This window comes from Tachypleus tridentatus, chromosome 4 (genome assembly GCF_004210375.1).
Source record: "Tachypleus tridentatus isolate NWPU-2018 chromosome 4, ASM421037v1, whole genome shotgun sequence".
NCBI classification, from domain to species: Eukaryota; Metazoa; Arthropoda; class Merostomata; order Xiphosura; family Limulidae; genus Tachypleus; species Tachypleus tridentatus.
The window spans coordinates 76,618,765-76,640,067 of NC_134828.1; the positions used below are offsets into that span (position 1 = coordinate 76,618,765).

The 21,303-nt window shown below is 29.9% G+C and overlaps 1 protein-coding gene across 6 annotated transcripts in view; it reads right to left on the reverse strand.

The window, feature by feature from the left end:
- Window positions 1–3,634: 3,634 nt before the first annotated feature.
- Window positions 3,635–21,303, reverse strand: part of LOC143249485 (endophilin-A-like) — a 73,642-nt gene continuing 55,973 nt past the window's right edge. For 5 of the 6 annotated variants that reach the window (XM_076499405.1, XM_076499403.1, XM_076499402.1 and 2 more), the window contains 4 exons: window positions 20,687–20,835; window positions 18,884–19,018; window positions 13,791–14,036; window positions 3,635–9,295 (listed from right to left, as the gene is read on the reverse strand). In XM_076499405.1, coding sequence (XP_076355520.1) covers window positions 13,801–14,036; window positions 18,884–19,018; window positions 20,687–20,835 — 520 coding nt within the window. In that variant the 3' untranslated portion in view covers window positions 3,635–9,295; window positions 13,791–13,800. The remainder of the gene's footprint in view (window positions 9,296–13,790; window positions 14,037–18,883; window positions 19,019–20,686; window positions 20,836–21,303) is intronic. The other variant, XM_076499406.1, reaches the window with a different exon arrangement.

Below are 21,303 nucleotides of genomic sequence, written 5' to 3' on the forward strand. Positions count from 1 at the left end.
AAAAACTGGTGTGCTGTAGTAAAATATTTTTTAGCAATGCTCTTAAAGGCAGACTGAAATTAAGATAACTTTGGGTGAGAAAATGTAATACTATTTTGGAATTATATATACAAATTAAATATTCAAATTATGTTTCACTTTTCTTTTGGGATAATTATTCATGAATCATATTTTTTTTTGTTTCAATTATAGCCAAGGGCCTTAAAAGAAAAAAAAGTGGCTTGGGTCTCTGAGAAAGTCTGGTGCAAGGATATAGTTCACAATAACATATTGGATTGGAGGATTTTATTTCATAACTATAGCCTTCATTTTTACAACATAGGTTTGCCTTGGATAAACGTTGAAGTTCCTTCCTTTGAAATGCTGTTCACTTAACTCTGCATCATTTAATAATAATTCCATCACGTGATTATTCTTCCTCATAAAATACTGGCATAATCCTTTAGCCCAGGGTTGGTCAACTTATTATTCATAGTGGCCACAACTGTGGCTAATGAAAACAACGTTGGCCACATTATTAAAAAAAAAAAAGAAAGATGCTAGTTTAATTAAAATAATTGCATTTCAACTAACCTTCAACGTGAAAATTGATGGGGATTTTCAACAACAAGTTTCGTGAAAATTCGCTTAATATATATGCTGAATGAGTATCTTAGCTCTGCCTCTAAATTTGTGTCAGTAAGCCGGGGTCTGTATATAGACTTGAGAAAATATAGAGTAGAAAATGTTAACTCACACACCCATGTGGATCCTAGCATGGAAATTAATTTTGAAATTATCTTTAAATTTGGAAGACTCTAATATATCAGAATAGTGATCCACATCTCTCTGATAGAACATTTTTATTTACCTTTAATGTGTTCTACACTTTGTAAGATAAACATCTTGTCTTCAAATACACTTATCCAAAGACAAAAAAAAAAAGATATAATTTCCTTACTGAAATTTACTAAGTCAAATTGAAATGGATCATGCAAATTTCAAATATCAATTTCAAATTTCTAAATTCTGAGAAACATGATTCAACTTTTTGATTTAGATTTTTGATCCAGTTTACACAGATATCGTCATAAGCATCAGAGAAATCATAGTCCTCATTATTTTCTAGAAAACTATTCAACTTTGCAAAATGTGTTAAATCATTCTTCTGTAATTGTTCCGCAAGGAGGTTTAGCATTAATTAAAATGAATGAATAGACTGTGATTGCTCACTTATTATTTTACCTTTTCCCTGAAGCTTTGTATTCAAATTATTCAAGTTAGTCATCATGTCGCAGAGAAAGTGCAAATCACACTGCCATGACAAAGTTTCAATTTTAGGGAAATTTTCAGTCTTACCTTTTTCAACAAGATACTCTTTTTATTTGAGGAAATAAGGAAGTAAATTGTTCCAAGACTTTTTCTCTACTTAACCATCTTACTTTTGCAAAATCAGTAAGATCATCAAAAGTACACTCACCAGTCACTACTTTTCTTCAAAGACTCAACAAACTATCGATGGATGAGAGAGCTTCCACTTCTAATATAATTTACAATTTTTACAACAATGTCCACCACAGGTTTCAATTTATCACTTTCAGACATTTAAGCACATAAACATTCCTAATGCAAAATGCAATAGAAAGATGGCAGCACAGACTTCTTCTTTTTTTTTTTTTCAATTAAATGTTGCTTCAAAAGAGAAACAAATCCTAATTTCGCCCCAGTCATGGCGGGAGCACCGTCAGTTGTGAGAGAAACCAGTTTTTTTAAATCCAGATTTAATTTTTTTGACATTTCAATAAATTTTTCAAAGATGTTTTTTCCACATGTTCGATCTCATAATCTAAAAAAGGCCAAGCATTTTTTCCCTCACTTGAATATCTGAAGTTACATTTCGAACCCAAAATATGAACTATGCAGTATCATTAATATCTGTTGATTTATCTAGTGCTAAAGAAAAGTACAGTCTTTTAGTTGTTCAAGCAACTGATTTTCTGTCTTTCACTAACTCTAGCATTCTTCAGACAATTGTTCTTCGACTTAATTGCAAATTATTTACCTTTTGAAGAGTTTCAATGACCACAATTAATTTCTTTTACTAGATCAGCATCAGAAAATGATTTCTCTTTTTGAGCTAGAATCCAAGCTACTTAACAGCAAGCTAACGTAACTAGTTCTATCGATAATTAAAAACCTTTCAGGCCTTTTGTTACACAAAAGATACACTGGCTTATTATTTGCTTCAATCATTGCAAATTTCAACTGACAACTTTCATTAAATTCTCGTTTCACGTTTTTCCAGTCACGTGTCATTGTCTTTATGGCAGAATCAATTAAATTGTCTTTATTTTCTGAGTGCTTACCATCATCTGGATTCTTTCATTTTCACATTATCCACATTATGGGATTAAAAACAAATTATATTTAAACGCTTTAAAGTTGCACAATAAAAATATGTTTGCAAGCGCATGCAAAACAATGCACACTCGACAACAAACATCTAGACCAGACTGACGTTACAAAATGGGTGGAGTTTGTAGCAGTGATGAAGCGAGCGACATTAGCAATGACGTGAGGCAGTGCAGTTTCTGATTACCAAATTTGCGATAAAAAATGAATGATTGAAAAATTTGATTCCTAAACTCGAGGTGGCCACAGTTGTGCTGACCACTGGCCATGTAGTTGCCCATCCCTGCTCTAGCCGTAAGTTATTCACAGTACAATGTACATCTGAATGATTATGAGTTCACTGTTGATATGTTGCCTGTGGTACAATACAATTTCATTAATACATGCAAATCATTCCTCTACAATATAATTAACCTTCGTCAGGAAACCAAATATAAAATAAAATAAATATTCCAGTCTAAGACGAAAATATGGGGTAATATCATATATAAGGAGATACGAAATGGTGCTTTGTAATTTTTATAATAAAATATATAAAACGTTTTTGTGCGTAAATTTGTTTTTAGTGGATAATGCCAAGAGAATTTTTCGAAGGTTTTACACACTTATTACTGTCAAAAAAATATGAAAAGTTTTGATAGCAGTTTGTACATATTGAGTTAATGAAAATATTTAAGTGAATAAATTTTGCGAAAGAGATCTTTTTTTTCAATTATTGCGTGTGATGTACATGCACGAAATAATTAGTACATGTACACTCAAAAGATTACACCCGAGGTGATGCCATAAATTTATTTCTATCTTTTACCATACTCATCACATCATATAGCTTAAAATGTACACCAATAGATAAAGTGACGTTATTCAAACACCTAAAGTATCTTAGTGATGAGAAAGGACTATACATCAAGACCAAACAAACACATTAATCGTTGCTTTATGGTTACGCAATTCTCACATTACAGTAAAATTACACAGAGAAAGACAAAGTTTGAAGAAAAATGGCTATCAGATAAAATATTACAGTTTAATCTTTTGAATGTCATTGGTTGACACATACTGTTAGAATCACAGGTATTAACTCTTCTTCAATACTCCTTGTCTGTATTTTCACACATGTAGTTAAATTATTATTATTACTACATATCACAATCTACAAGAAGAAATACAAACATTAATTCACGTTTGAATCAATGTATATTTCTTTTCACATTTCATATAATACTTTTATCAACAATAAAAATTTGTGAAATGATGAATAAACTTTTTATTTATTAACACATACAAATTAATCAATAAAATATTAGTTGACAAAAGAATCATTCAGAATGCTCAAAGAACAATAAAAGGTTTAAAATAAGACAAAGCACTGAAACAGTATGTTATTAAAAACTTAAAGAAATTTCAAGATACAAATGTTTTTATGTATCATTCACAAAGAAAGAACATAATGAATAATGATATGTTCACCATGTGCTATAATGAAACATATAGAAAGGAAACAGAAAAATATGGTGCATACAATGAAAGTAAGAAAAATCTAACAGGTTCAAAATAATAGAATCTATAAAAAATATCTAAAAAAAAGAAAGAAGAGTTAGCAACATTTATGACAGTTTATAGAAATAAACATCTAACAGATCATGATAACACCACCTATAATTTGTATAAAAAACACCAAGTAGCCACAGGAAACAACACCTAAGTCTAATCAGAAGTGTGGACAAATTAAACTTACAAACATCTAGTATGTTGGAAGTAAAAAATAAAAAAAAATCATTTGGCAAAGTCCACATATATGATGAAAAAATAATAATTTCAGAATGTTATGATTACACAGCATACAATTACAAACACCTATAACCACTGCAAATAATTTACTTAGGTGTAATGGACAAACAACACAATTTCTTGCACCATTATATCATCAGTGCTGTTTAAAGCTACAGGTGCAAGTTAAAAGAATGATTAAATAATTAAGAACTTATTCAACAGTACCCATTCTCCAATATTTTATATTTACCTAACACTAAGTCCCCAAAATGTTCAAAACTGCAAGCAGCCATTCCCAAACATACCCATTAGGCCTCAAACGAACAATACTTTCTCATTCTTGCACCTGTGGCTTTCATAATTTTAAAAAGACAGTAGTATGTTAATATAAAGGGAAAGTTCATAACAGTAAAGTAGATAGAGCCTAATGAATTAGACACAGTCAACATCAGCATGCATCATATATATATTAAATAACAGCTAGCAGAATTCAAACATATTTAACCTCAGAAAAGTAATGACTTAAGAATAACTAGGCCATATGATATCATAAACTAGATCCACACATGAAAAAATTGCTACAACTAAATCCATCAGTATGAGATAATGAAACTGAAAATTTATGCAAGATATGAAATCAACCAACAACATCTACCACAATATCTCACTAAATACAACTGATAATAAATTGTAAAGCTTATTTAATGGATTTGTATGCAAAAACTGTCAAGTGATGACTAGCACAGCAGAGTTGTTAACACCACTGGATGTTCCAAAAATACAGATGGTGCTGTTCTTGAAACTTTATCTTTCATTGCCAATGTTTAGAAGATAAAATATCAATTATATTCACATTTTCTTTTTCAAATCACAACAAATTTAAAGAAAAATATACATTAATAAAATCACTGATTATCATGACATTATTTATACACTAAAATAAAACTCGAATGCTTTAGTAAACCTTCTTTAAATACAACTTCTTTCAGTGAGAAAGTATATATTGGGAGATATTATTATTTCACCTGAAAATTCTTGAATTTATTCAAATTGTATACACTTCACTTTTTCACACTTAGTAAGTACAAAAAAAAAGACTTTGGCATTAATGAAAACAAGTACATAAACTAATCTAATGATAAAAACAAATGAAGACATTTTTCAAACCTATTAATGTTCTTCAAACTCTGTCTTTAGGGCAGGTTTATATGTTTTGGACAGGTTCCATTAACATAGACTTACAGCATAATCTAGATTGATAATTAACAATATACATGACTGTTCAAGTTTAATGCAAGCATTATAATTTAGATAATTCATATAGTGCAGGTGTTATATTTATTTATTTTTAGAAGTGATATTTTATGGTAAATTTGTTTACTTAACTGTTTACAAATCATATATTGTGTAGATCAACTGTTATGAATTAGTGATTATTTACAAAACTGAAATTATTGCATCAGGTTTCTAAAACCTTGTAAGTTTATTGTTGGTTTTAACTAAGTATTATAGCATCAAAATACTTAGTATTGCATGGAATGTTCTAAAGTTCTGTCAAGGTATAAAAATGTCTGCTGAAAAATCACTTTTTAGTTCTGGTTCTAGAATGCATGATTGTGAGTTTAGTGACAAAGTGTGCACTGTTATCACAGGCTGCATTGCAATAATAGAATAGAAAAGTATAATTTGTCTTGTTAATCATGCTCTAAATTAACTGAACCAGACTGTGTAGATTTTAACAACAAAACAACAAGAGACAATTTTTACATCTGTGGATATAATTATGGTAACCAACAGTATAGTGAGTATTTGAATACATGTTTGATTTGTTTTTAATTTATTTTTAAAACAAGTGGACTGTGTTGCTGTTTATAGTTGAAATGTATCACCAAATCACAGCTACCTACTGTAAAGAATCCTGCCCTACAAAATCTGAAAAAAATAATAAATCTGTTGCATTCATTCTTATTACAACCCTAACAAAGTGACTTCCCTTAAGGGTATGGTAACTAACATTTTATTTAAGAGCAGTAATCAAAGCTGTTTGTACTTTTCTATGTAATTGTCAATTTCATAATGAGGTCATAAATGTAGTTAATATATCTAACATGAATGAGCTCCTTGGTATATACCCACAAAATTTAGCTTTATAATCTAATACTTAGATTATAAAATCCAATCAGACAAAAATATAGGTAGTAATAATATTTTTTTTCAATGTCACTGAAGATATGACAGCAATTTCTAAGACAAATGATTCAAGATACTTGTGTATTTAAGGTATTCTATTTTATTACTGTGTAATGATTTGTGTAATCATGTTAAGGATATATTACAACAGTGGTAGATGTATAATTCAAATGTCCTTAAGTATTTTGAGTAAAGCTAAAAAATTTGTAATAGCTGTATCATGTTTAATAATAATAAATACAAAATATGTGAGTTGGAATCTGGTGTTTTTACTCTTACCATAAAGATCCTGAAAGTATGATGACAGGTTCTATAATTCATTTATGAATTTCAATATTAATTCAATTTATCTAGATTTAGTGAGGTATTAACATAATCTAAGTTTCACCTACTAAATTGCATGAAAATTATGCAGTCAACACAAGACTTTTCTATTTTCAGGTTTGCAAGAGGAAATAATGACAGCTTCAGAAAGTAAAGGTGTTGTTTAGTAATAAATTTATGTAAGTACAGAATTCATGATTAGGCTGTAAAAGAGGCTGAGACTAAAATGGTCACAGAAACTAGTGTTAGACCTATAATATTATAAGACCTTTACCCTCAATGTCACTAATGTTTCAAGATTCTGAAAGAATGCAAATACAAAACTAATCTACATCACTCAGAGGTAGTACAGTCACTGCTTGTACAGGAGGGAAGTAGAAGTAGGATGGTTTGTGAAATTTTAGAAGCTGAGATCTATATTTTTTGTTAGTCATGTATATTCTTTGTTTATTATAATATACGCAACTCAAATGTAAAAATTAGAAACTTATTATGTTAGATTAGGTAAGATAAGAAAAAATCCTCCCCAAGATATAAAGACTCTTTACAGCTTTGTCACTGACAATAAATAAATAATATAATTTATAACATAGCTTCTTTAAGTTTTTTGCCCTTATTGTAAGGTCTCTACTAAAAGTGGATGACCCATACCTGAATTTAAATAAAACTGCAATTTGTTGACATTTAATAAGACAATAATTTGATCCCCATTCTACCTTTTAGATCATGAAATAACTACATAACAGAACCTGGATTAAGAAAGTAACAGTTTCTGTTGTCAATTATGATAATTAGTCAGTTGTTAAAAATATGTGTTTGTTGTACTAATGTAATCTTTGTTATATGAAATAGGAACACATGTTGATTTTAATATAGTGAAATATTGCAATATATATCCACATTTAATCTAAAGAAAATGACATCCCATTATGTGTATCTGGCTAAAACCAAATGGACTGTTGGTTTAAATAAAATAAATTATTTCAACCAGACATAAAATCCAAAACAAATTTGGGCATGCTTAAATTATTTGAAAATCATAGAATGATGTCAAGCTTGAAGCAATAATAACAAAGTATGAAAAGAAAAAAAAAAAAAGTATACATCAATTTCTTTTATATAAGATGGAAATCAGATCAAAAGATGAATTTACTCACATAACTTTTATTTCATTACTGAAACCATTTTTTTTTTTGTTATTGGAACTTAACCAAGTTTTGATTATTTGTAAATAGATGAAAAATAGTACAAGTAAAACACCGAATGCAAAGTGTGACACAGTTACTTACATAATAACATTTCCAAGGGAAGTTTAGAATTGTTTGTTGAGTGAATCTTTTCTAACTTGAAATTGTGCAAGACACTTTTAACATAGCTTAATCTTATACCAATTTAATCTCACTTGTAAACTATAAGAATAAGATCAGATCTTTGAAATTTACCAAGACAAAAAATATTTCATTTTCTATAAATGAAACAAAACATATGCATATAATTTCAATTATACATATATACACACACACATGTGCAATTCCAACTGATTCATGGGTTGCTGAGAGGTAAAAAAATCAAACTAAATGAACATAACTTACATTTATAAAAAGTTTAATTATTCAAAATTAAATGCTAATGCTTTGAAAAATTAACATAATTATAACATAAAGTCTTCTTTATAATGATAAAATTCAAAATAAATCTTATCAAGTTTTACTGTTGTCTGAAAATATTTCTATAAAGAATAACTTTCAAATAATAGAATTACACACAAAAATATGTAAACAGTCTCATTCTTTGTTTTAGAAACAAATTTATTTTGTTGACTATAAACTTTAAAGCACAATATCTAAAGATTTTATTGATATCCTTGTGTAACTGATATTAATCAACCTAATGCTTGTGATAAGGGGTTCTAGAGTGTTATTTGAGAATTAAATCACGAACATTGTTGCTTTAATTTTTTTGATACAATTTCAATAATTTTAGGTGAAAAGACAGTGGTTATATGTATATATAAAACAGTATCATAATTGTATGATTTAGTTTCACTGTAAGAAATCAGATATTTCTGTTGAAATATGCAGATAATATTTTTTTTAAATAAGCCACACTTTTTTAAAATCATTATATTCTTATAATTATCAAAGAACAGAAATTCTTAGGAAATAAAAGCTTATTACCTATTCACTAATAATCAATATTTGATAGTGTATTACTATAGGTAATAGAGATTTTTTCTGGTATCTGGTAGATACTAAACACAATTTTCCTTGAATTCAAAATAAGAAATCAAACAATTATTTAGTGTTTTGTCATTTTGAACACTTGTGAACTGTTATTGCTACAAACTGGTAATTATGATTGTGTTTGAGAATCAACAGGTAAACTCAAGCTGTTTACAGACTATTCGAAACAAAAGAAATGATGAATTAAGTCATCAACAGCATAATTATTCCACATGTTTGTGTCATAAATACATTGTTTTAACTATTGTACAGTCAGGATCCTTGGCACTTGGCCAAATACAAACACATTCAAAAGGTAAATGAAATGACTAAACAAGACTTTTAGATGACAAGCTGTGCAAATGCTTCATTCTTGTTGGCATTTTGTTAGTTACCTGAAAAGAAAATATAAAGAGTAATTCATGCTTCTTATACACACTTAAAAATCAAAATAGAAAAACAATACAGCAGCATTGAAAAAGTTATCTACTTTTATTTAAAATAATCTTTGAAACAAAACTGTTTATTCTATATTCACACATAAAAAATAAAACATATACAGAACACAACTAACTGTTTTCTTAACACTTTTTCACTCAGTAATCAAATCTTTGACAGAAACAAGATGTTTCAATTTCAGTAACTAATCTACTACATTTCATAATATTTCCAAAAAAAAAAAGCTTTATGTGTTACAAAACATAAAAATTACATACTTTCTTTTTCTACCATGATTACATATTTTTCAGTGATAAATCTAAAAAAAATTATAATTTTCTTATACTGAAAATGTATTTTCAATACATACCTCTATACACTTGATAAACTATTTTCTTTCTGTGCTATATACAAACCTTTTCTCTATGTATGCTACAAGCATTCCATCCCCACCTCCCTGTTGGAATTACTATATTCCCACATCTTTTATTTAAATCATCATCTATCACCTCTTAATCAATAATAGCATGATTTTCTGATGTGACATATTACTCCTTCTACATCTCCCTACTGAACCATTATTTCAAAGTTTGGCAGAAGGTGTCAGCACTGGAGAAGTGGAAATACATCTCAGTACAGTAAAAGTATAGCTTCTGATATGGTACTTACCTTTTCTAAAAATATTAGCTAGAATCTGAATCTCTCACTGAGAAAGAGGAGGGACTAGTGTGAGGAATCAAAAAAAAGCATCTCCAAAAGCATCTAATGGATACTCCTGAATATATTGATATAGATCCATATATCAGAAAAGGGAAACCATACCAATTCCAAACCAGGTATATTCTTTACTCATGTGTGGAATGTAAAAGACACAAGGGTGTAAACTGAGAGGAATACATCTAGGTGGGAGAGGATGTGGTAGGAAAATCATTCTAACCAGAGCAAGCAAAGGTAATTCAATTCCACAAGAGAAAAGTGTGAAAATAAGGATGCATTCCTGGGTGTAGAGTGGCTATAGTGTGGCAGACTGTACTTGGTAAGACAACTACATCAAAAATCTTCTCGCAATGTACTGAAATCCATGAAAACGTAGGATGAGGATCATATCATCTGCACCTAAAACCCAAGTACTGGGGATTAAGATTCACTCTAATTCATGAGTACAACACAAAAATAAACACCCTATAGCAATCTGGGACTGGCCATCTAGCATCAAGAAAATGGATTTAACTTGTGTGAAGATTTATTTTGATTGGTTCACTCGAATCCAATACCTCAATGCTGGGAACCATCATTCAGTAAGAATCACTCTTAAGTCTGAAAGTCTGAAGAATGGCCACAGATGGTAAATGAAATGCTGATAAAGAGGAAACTGCAAAATCAAGAAGATAGAGGGAGATGAATATACTGGTGATGGTTCATATGCCTGACTGTATAATTTCTCCATCAGATGATGAAGACAAGAAACAAGGGAAAAACTGAGGTGATGAATCTGTCAAAGTGCCTGTGGATGCAGTACAGGTGACCAAGAGAGGCAATTTGGTATTTAGGTCCATAACAAAGACATTCACTTGGGATGAACTTAACTAATGGCAAAATCCCTGAAAATGGGTAGATCTAATGCCCACTCCATTAGATGGATCTGAAAAGAGCACGAAAGGTGATTCTGACATGCTATAAGGTGAATGTGATGTGTGTGGGCCAAGTATAATAGATCCAACATCTGAAAACATAGATCTCTGGACCAGATTCTCCCTTGGTAGTGGATATTTGCCACCACTGTAGAATTGTCTGAATGAACCAGCATCATACAATGATGGGTAGGAAGAAGAAAGTGATGCAATGTCTTATGTACAGCTAGAAGTTTGAGAACATTAATATGGGAGACAGTTTTATCTACAGATCCTGGTGAATGACCCATGCCCCCTATCCCTGAAGGAATGCTTCTGTGAAAAGATGTATATCCAGATGTGGGGGAAAAGACTGGTATGCCCATCAATATATGGGCTTTGTCCAGCCATCACTGCAGATTGTCTCACAGGGAAGGAGGAAGAGAAATGGAAGTGGAAATAGGATCTCAAGTAAGGTTCCATCATTCATGAAGAGCCCACCAAAAGGACCTCATATGGGCACAACTGTAAAGGACCCATGCAGTGATGGAGGACCACATCCCCAAAAGCGATATAACCTCATGAGCATTAAGTGATCAAGACGAGGGGGTATGGTGATTTAAAATTTCCACCGAATGAAGATGTAATGTAGAAAGCAGTGAATGACTGATATTTGTGTCAAAAACGACTTCCCAATGGATCAAATATTGAGTGGGTTGAAGGAATAACTTATCCAATTTGGGGTGTGTAGGTAAGTATTGGAGACATCTACTTTTGTCATTCACAATGCCCATCTCAAGGTGATAAAAGACTATAGTGAACATGAGTAGTGCAATGAAGCATTAAGGGAAAGAAATAAGATGTCACAAACATGAGACACAAAATCCATAAAGACTGAATTAGGTCTAGGTGATTGCTCCAGCCATGAATGTAATGTAAGGGCAAACTCTAGAGGTGTGAAAAGGCCATTAAAGCCCTCACCATTCTATGTTGGATCAGTCAACTCAGGAGGAGCCTGGGTAATGTTTGGGGACAAAGGTTGACCCATGTAACATTCGATCTCCTGATGTATAAAAGCAGATAGATTCACCTGAGGCCTGAGAAAAAGTTTGTCACTGATTTGACCCCCAAAGTCGTAATGTTAACTTCAAAATTCATTGCACAAGAAAAGGTTCACAAAATCCAAGTACAGAAATATAGCAATAAAAATGAACTGATAAATATTAATATATAAACTGGTGGAATGAATGAAAATGAAGTAAAAAAGTAACCAATTTGTGTAAAAAATAAATAAAAAATGTTTTGCTGGAAACATTAGACACAGAAAAGTGTATGTCTTAACTGAAACACTGTCAAACGAGAAGCAATGGTTTAGTAAAGAAGAGTAAAGAAAGTTACATGCATCATGTGAGAATATCATGCTACAATGATTAACATGCGATGCATGTTGGTCTACATGAATGATATATTGGAATATAGTAATTACAACAGGGAAAAGCAGATGGTTTGTGGCATGTGTAATGAAAGAATTAGAAGGCAGCACTGAAAGTACTAGAGAATAGGCAATATAAGAGTAAAGATAAGTACCATATTGAAAATGTTACTGTATAATATTAATGCTTTCTTTGGCATTTCATTATAGTGTTAGTGTTTAAAGTGTGCTGCTGACATAATGAGCACTTGTTTCACTCTAAAGTGAAGTCACAAAATAATACCTATAATATAAAATGCTTGTATTTATTTATTTATCCTTATATAACAGTTAATTATGTTATTTCATTCCAAGAGAATTACGTAAACAGCTTTAACATAATGCTAAAACTGCTCTGCAATGGAAAATGAAGTAGACTACTACTCTTGAAAATGATCATTTTTAGCAAATAAACAATTTATATACACACACATTTTTTTTTATAATCTAATACAAAGAACTGCATTGTTCTTACTGAAATTTTAAGTTAATTTTGTTCATTGATTTCATCTTCACTGTTAATCCACAAAGATTAATGGATATTGATTAATCTCAATTAGCGAGTTTCAAAATATGAAAAGAACTTGCCTACAAAAATCACTTTGTGAAAGTAATGTTAACAATACTATAATTTAAGTACAGCTAGAGAAAGCAATGAAATCAGTGAATCTGTTTTGTATTATTTGTAAATATGTGTGTGCTAGTGATAATACAAAAGTGCTTGTGGAACTTGATATTATATAAAGCTATTTTTGGCTTTCAGAAGGCATCACACAAACACACATACATAAAATGGTTTCTAGCTTTCTAAAGTTTTACAGTTTTTAATCCCCAAATGAAGTTAGTTGAAGTTGTTTTTTTTTAGTAAATGAACAATTAAAAAGTCCTATGGAGATGATGGAAAATAATTATAGTAATAACATATATAAAAAATAATTTAGAAACATTACACGTACAATTGAACAAACTTACTAATCACAGTAATATATCTAAGAAGAAAGGCTCGATGAAATAGTATACTTGAGTACTCTAATAAATGTAAGAACAGAAACAGTTTACTGAGAATACAAAAATTATGCACATTTATTTAGTCCTACCTCAAATTTTGGAAAGCAAACTTAAAAGCAAAAAGTGCACATAAATACAAATATAAGGATTTAAATTCTTTTATTTTTTCAAGACTTAAGTATGTGCACGTTGCAAATTATAGTGATATAAAAATATGTTTCCAAGAAAATAATGTCTTTATGTAACAACTGCACATAAACATTTATGTACACAAGCATGATATATCCTTTCATCCATAATACAGTAATACCATATCTTGGCTACTACATGTATGCACAATAACCTCAGGCATAATAACATTACCTCAGACTGATTATGGCAATGGCACCATCACCTGAACATAGCTAACAGGAAATAAACCTGTGCTTCCATTCAGAGTTCCCTCATACCAGTTTTCATCGATACGGGTTATAAGATTGATAATATCTCCTTCTTTGAAGCCAAGTTCTCCTTCACTTGCAGGCTCAAAGTCATAGAGGGCCTGGCAACAGGGCTGCTGACGAACTGGTGTTCTAGCTGGTGAACGAACAGGTGAAGGGAGTGGAGAGGCTGGAGAAACATTTCACTATTATGTCATTTTTAATTACAGAAGCAGTGCAAATTTACCATATCAATATTGATGACAAAAATTCTATCATAAACAGGAACACTACTATTTTTCATAGAATGATCTACTTAAACTTTATCATTAAATACAGCTTAATAAATATTAGATTTTATAGGTCAGTTTTTGCTTTCCTCACCACAACCATGTCAAAATTGGGTATCATCAGTACAGCTGAATCTATATAAGGTACTATCAGTAGAACTGTGTTTATGTCAGGTATCATCAGACTAATTATACCTATACTAGAGAAATAAACTTTTAAGTGCAGAGATATATAATTAAGGATATATAGTTAAGTAAATCAGAACTGTCTGATTATTGTAATTGATTTGTATTCCTTTGTAAAAAAAAGAAAAGAAAAAGTTACATCACATTTTGGACTGAAATGCAAGTAAGGTAAAATTTGTTTACAGTAAATTAAACCTTAAACTTCAACAACAAATGTTTGAAATTCACTATAAACATGGGATTAGCATGTACTGCAGTAGAAATGTGCCAGTTGCACCAGAATTTCAACATTGTTTAACATTTAAAAATGTCTCAACATGATTTTAAAATTATTCAGTGATTATACTTGTGGCAAAAAGATAACTAATAATTAATGTAAAAAAACACAAAAAAACATGTTCTTGAGACCTTACTATGCCACAGTGTATATTCTATGTAGAAAAAGTTTTTATTTTGTAATATACTAAATCTGGTTGAGATCATATGCTAAATTCGACCTAATGTGTTACTACATGTAGCAGTCTAGTGAAGGAATGCATCTACCATTTCATGGAAGAGTTGTATTTTATCCAAATTTACCTTATGTACAGAGAATCGTTTTGTGATTGTTATATGGAACAGAGACTTCCATATACCTGTGTCAGAACCAGAGAGAGAAAATGTTTGGCTCCTTCAAATTAGATTCTTCCTTGACATTATGAACAAAATTTTTATGTTTTGGAGGAGCCAAAACATGTTACTTGTTTTACTTGCACTTTGAACATTCTTTATTCTGCTATTCTTATGCCACTCAATTATTTGATTTCTGATTTTCTTTTATTAAGAGTTTAGTAGTCCTACGATCTAATGATCAGCTGTATTTTTTAATTATTATTATTTTTACTTTAAAGTAAAACAATGTGCTTCCATTTGAAATCCATTGTTATGAGTGTAAACCAATCACTGCACTTGCCCTTGAATCTTTATTAATTGTGGAGTTCAAGTAACTGTGTGCTTTGTTGATCTTTGAACTGCAACTCTCTTTTGGCCATTCAGTGACTGTGATGGTAGAAAACAGCTCATTCACCACTACCTAAGGTTTGGTTTTGGTTTGTTTTGAATTTCATGCAAAGCTCCACGAGAGTTATCTGCGCTAGCCGTCCCTAATTTAGCAGTGTAAAACTAGAGGGATGGCAGCTAGTCACCCACTGCCAACTCTTGGACTACTCTTTTACCAATGAATAGTGGGATTAACCGTAACATTATAATGCCCCACAGCTGAAAGGGCAAGCATATTTGGTGTGAAAGAGATTCAACAATGCAACCCTTGAATTACGAGTCAAGTACCTTAACCACCTGGCCAAGCCGGGCCGCACCAACAAAGGAATGCAATACAAAAACTGCCTGAACTTGTCTCTTTAGCCTATTTAGTGTACACTAAAACAAATGTCAATTTTGACTATATTTAGAATTTTGAAGGAAAATTAAAGCAGCTGGTGCAAACTACAAAACGTTTAACAGTAGAAAGTTTGGTGTAGGAAAAAAACTCATTCTATTTATGACCATGCCATCAAACAAGCAGTTTTAAGTTTTTGATCAGCATTTGTTTTCTTTCTTAAGCATGAAAACTATTTACATTTTGTTTATGTAGTTGAAAAAATCTAGGAAATAAGAGTTTTTACAATAAATAAAATAATAAATATTACTTCACTTGTAACTTGTATTATAATTATTGAGAATGCTCATTGAGAAACATCGGGCAAAATTAATAATATTTTTCTTGAGATTAATTATGTTATCATATTTTTAGAGTAAATATTTTCACTTGATTCTAAACTTAATAGCACATTGTAAAAACTATTTTATCATAAAATTTATGTGATGCTATTTACATAATCATATAGTAGTACAAGAAATGTAACCCAAATGAAAAGTTCATGAGGTTTTACACAGTTTTTAGCATACAGTATCCACACATGGTGTTTTATAGATATATGAGAGGTTAATGATCAGATACAGATACATTAAATTTAAAAAAAATGTGGTATAATATTCATCAATATCACTGGATAAAAAGAGACACTTTAATAAATATTTAGTTTGCATAAAAACTTCTTCATAAGAGCAGTTGTATTATATTTAAGGATATACATGACAGTATTACATGAAAAAAAAAGCTTACTATATAACAAAAGAATCAAAGCCTACAAATACCAAGAAATGAAACACTTGTAATAATCCTTTAATTTTGACAGTTAGAAAAGATTGGAAACCAGCAAATCTCTTATTTAATGTAACTAATAAACAAGTTATAAATAAATAAGAAAACGAACTATAGTCTAAGGTGATTTAATATTAGACTTATTTGATTTGCAATGCTTCACCAATTTTGGCACCCAAACTGTAATTGAAGTATGTTTTATTTTCATTCCCTGTTTAGATGTTGGCAGTATACACAAAAATATGCCTTTTATTAATTGATGATATACATCACAAAGAAGAAAGCCTCTTTTGTAACTGATATATGCTTTTCAAGGAAATTATAACTATCTACCTTTAACCATCACTTTTTCTTTAACTGTATTTCAAAACAGTGCTGTAATCCATTTTGAAGTTATCGAAAGAAAGGTATTTAGACAGCACAGTGTATCTTTACAATTCTTCCAAAGAGTAATTCATTTACAAAAGCCCATTTTTAAGACATTTTTTTAAAATTAACCCTGTCACAACAGGTTTGGTATAGTAAACACAAGTTTGTCTACACTTTTGTACATGTTAGGTATTTGCACTATAACATTTGATATAGCATGTGTATCTTCACAAAATTTGGTAGACTTTTAATAAAGATTAAAAATCAGGTTTTTTAATAAAATAATTTTACTAAAGATTTGTTTTTCAAAATAATAGTCTGTTTTGATACTAATGTGAATGCAAAGTGATTTCATGTTATGATTAAAAAAATATTCTTCATCCCAAAAATCTCAAATATTATTTACTTAATTTCTAAAACCCCTTGAAAATATTTACACTATAACTTTTGGAACAGCATGTGTATCTTCACAAAATTTGTTAGACTTTTAGTAAAGATTAGGAGTATTTTGTATACAAAAAATAAGATTTTCTAAAGAAATATTTTTACTAAAGATTTGTTTGTTAAAATATAGTATGTTTTGTTACTAGTCTTAGTGCAGTGATTTCATGTTATGATTATAGAAACTATTTTTGTCCCAAATTTGCGTAATCTCTGAAACCTCCTATGTCATTTTTATACTTTAACTATGTGGGGTCTGTCACTTAACGAACCTCGTCACTATAAAAAAAAAGAAAATAAATATAAATTTTGCTTTTTTTATGCTAAAATGACTACATTTTATAACACAAAAATACAAATGTTTAGTCCAAGTAGCTTCAGTCTCATAATGCTATATATGAACACACACATATTTTTTATTACATTGACCTTCCAGTCATGCCTACCTAACGTTACATAACTTGCACTGATGCAGTGTACGTGCATTCAGGTCACTTATCCAGTAATATAAAACTGACCTTTAGTCTTCCCTGTCTTGAGTGTGTTTTAGTGGACTAGTATTTTGTAATACACAATCACAATTCAATTATTTTACATTATATATACAGATTATTACTACTTAGAAATAAATTATTTAACTTATTTTTCTTAAAATACAGAACAACAAATCAAGAAGTAAAGCAAACAATTATCTCTTCTTGCTACAACATTTGTACTTGGATGTTGCTGAACATAGGTTGTTAAGTCTTTTAAAATTTCACACATGGAGGATGTCAAACAAAATTTTTTTAAAATTTTATATTATAGTTGAATAACCCAAAATTCATAAATAATTACAATGATATTAGAGAATTCCACTATAATTTATTAAAGCTTAGTAACTAAGATTTAATTAGATCAAAAAAGAAACTTCTAGTAGACTAAAAACACAACATACCTCCTTGAAAACTTGGATCTAAAGGACATTGTAGCTTTTTTAAAGATTAAAATAGTGGGGAAAATCACTCTGGGGACATTCTGAGGTGTTGATTAGTTATTCACATGTCATATACTGTAGTAAGAGTATATAAAGGACCATTTAAAAAAATGGAAGGAGTTGAATGGGGCCAATGTGTTTGATTCAGTACATAAACCATATTTCAGCAAAATAAAAAGATACATGGTTCTTAATTTATATTCTAGTTTGTCAATATTAGTAATTTGAGTTCCTAACTTGTATGAAACTATAGACTTGATATTATAACATCACAAACATCTAATTTTATCACTGATGCATTCAACAAACCATGTGATTCATTAAAATCTATTTTTAAATGTGTTCTTTTAATATTTACTTTTAAATTAAGAAATTAACTCATATATAATATTAAAGTTTGAATTATAATCTGCAAATTGACATAAATTCATAAAATAATAGTTCAATAAAATTTTGAATGCTAGTCAACAAATGCAATGACATGGTCTTTGAACCCTGACCCATTGCAAAAGGGTTAATAGATTATAATTTGCTGAAAACATAAAGCAGAAGAAAAGAAACAAGAACGTTAGTACCATTAGGAGAGCGGCTAGGTGAACGATAAGGTGATGTAGCACCACCAGTGGAAGAACTCCCATGCCCAGTTAAAAATAGTGAATCAGGGTGACGTGGGTTAATAGGAGAGGTTGCAGGTGACCGAGCTGGTGAAGCTAACAAGAAAAAAAAAATAGCAATAGATAAAATTTGTTAGCAACAGTACATAAATGTATAATTCTTACACACATTAAACCTAAATAGTTGATAACAGAAACAAAAAATTCAATCTCTGAGGAGAAGTGTAAACACTCAATCATTAAAATATTTGGAAATACACATTATTTCATTTAATACTGTAAAAATCTTTTTTAGAAATTGCTGAAAAAAAGAGTACATAAACTTTGCTAAACAGCTGGTACTTCAACTAACATTCATTAGTTAAGCATTTACAGTATAACAAGTTAATTTTTAACAAGTGACAGAATAGAGATCAACAGCAAAAAAATAAAAAGCATAAAAACTATGAAATATACATCTAAGTCCTGAGTTGTAAAAACAAATTCACTAAATGTTCTAGTTTAATTCTCAGATATATTTAATGATTTTAATTTTTCCTCAGTCATACAGACTTTTTTATAATAATGTTATAATTAATAATATTTTATCTCGTATCAGCATCATTGTCAACAATGATATTTCTTGCACGGATTTTTAGAGAATAATTTGCAAATAAATGAAATGCACAAGTTATTTAATTTTATTTTATTCATTCCTTAAAATTATTTTTTAATCAAGGACTAATTTCTAAATTTTTGAAATGCAGATTCAGTTTCTGAAATGTGTTTTTTTCATGACACATCTTAATGTGTTTGTAAAACCCATCTGCACAATGGGATATTTGTAATCTGTCCTTCACATGGTATTGAATTGTTAAATTTGAATTTTTAAATCCATACACTTTCCATTGACCCACCAGGGGAGATATTACTTGACAGATCTACATAATTAGCACAATGAGGCAGACATATAACAAAGTAAATTTCACAGTGAAATACTAATATCGTAGAGTTAAAAAATAACCATTTTGCATTTACAGTTAATAATATATAAAAAAGTAGTATTAGAGTTGCAATGTAGCTGACATTACAAATGTAATGATATAAAATCAAATGTTCTGTGTAAAAATCAAATCACATATAGAAATGTGCAAGTGTGACACAGATCACAAGACATCAACTTAAATAGTGTGAAATTGGCACCAAGAATACCTCTGTATGAATTACATCATAAACTTTATACAGAGCTTGTCTTTATCTTTTGATTTAACCTAGGAGTTCCAAATCATACAATAAAAACTCTGAAAAACTAATCTAACAACAAAAACTAGAATAATATTTTAATGAACCTATTTAGATGGAACTTTGGTAAGTTATATATTTACAAACACTTAAATCTTTTTGTTCAAACAAAAGTTTAAGAAACAAAATACATGTATGTTACAACAATTTAAATCATGAATGAATAAGTTGTAATTTTTCTGAATTATCACATTTATACCTTTCCTTTATATAATTAACCAAAATCCTAAAGAGCAAAAAAAAGTTAGTTCCTTAAAGTTTGAAACAGTCTTGAAGAAAGTTCTTATAAAAATAGATTTCCATGTTAAATAAACATACATAATTCAAACACAGCTCACTCTTTACCATCCCCTGGTGGAACAACTGTAAGTCTATGGACTTAAATACTAAAGTCCAGGGTTTGATTCCTCATGATAAGCACAACATATAGCCCATTGTGACTTTACACTAAAATAAATAAATAAACAAACAAATCCTCTATACCTGAGATTGTTGTGTAAGTATGTGAGCCACCATTATAATTTGGGGGAAGGTCTCCAGGAGAGATGTCATCGTGAATGGCTGGAATGTTCAGTTCCTCCAGTTTCTTTGGTTGGTATGGTTGGTGAGGACGTTCCATAGCCATATTTTTCCTGCAGGTCAAAACAATTGGTATGATTCTATACTTAAAGTAACAGAGGTATATAATGAAACTCCAGTAAGTTTTGTTTCAAGTATAATGACTTTTTGGTGTTATTAGTCTACTACTCAGTATAACATAATTCACCACAATAGAAAATGTAAGATTGTTGTTTTGTAATATTATGCTATTTACAAGATTTGTGCTATAAAGTTAGACAACACTAAAGACCTCACATCATAAATAATGAACGTTGTTAACACTGTTGGATGTATTTAGATGAATAACAGATGATTAGAATAATAATTCTTTGCTGCTGGAGAAATACAAACTACATTTATAACATTCAACTGCCAAAATGGAAAGTGCCAATAGTGTTACTAAACAAATAAGAGTCATTAAACACTATTATGATAGAAAGTTGGATATCTGAAAGCTAATTTATTATTCTGAAGGACAAAGTATTCAGCCACTTTATTTT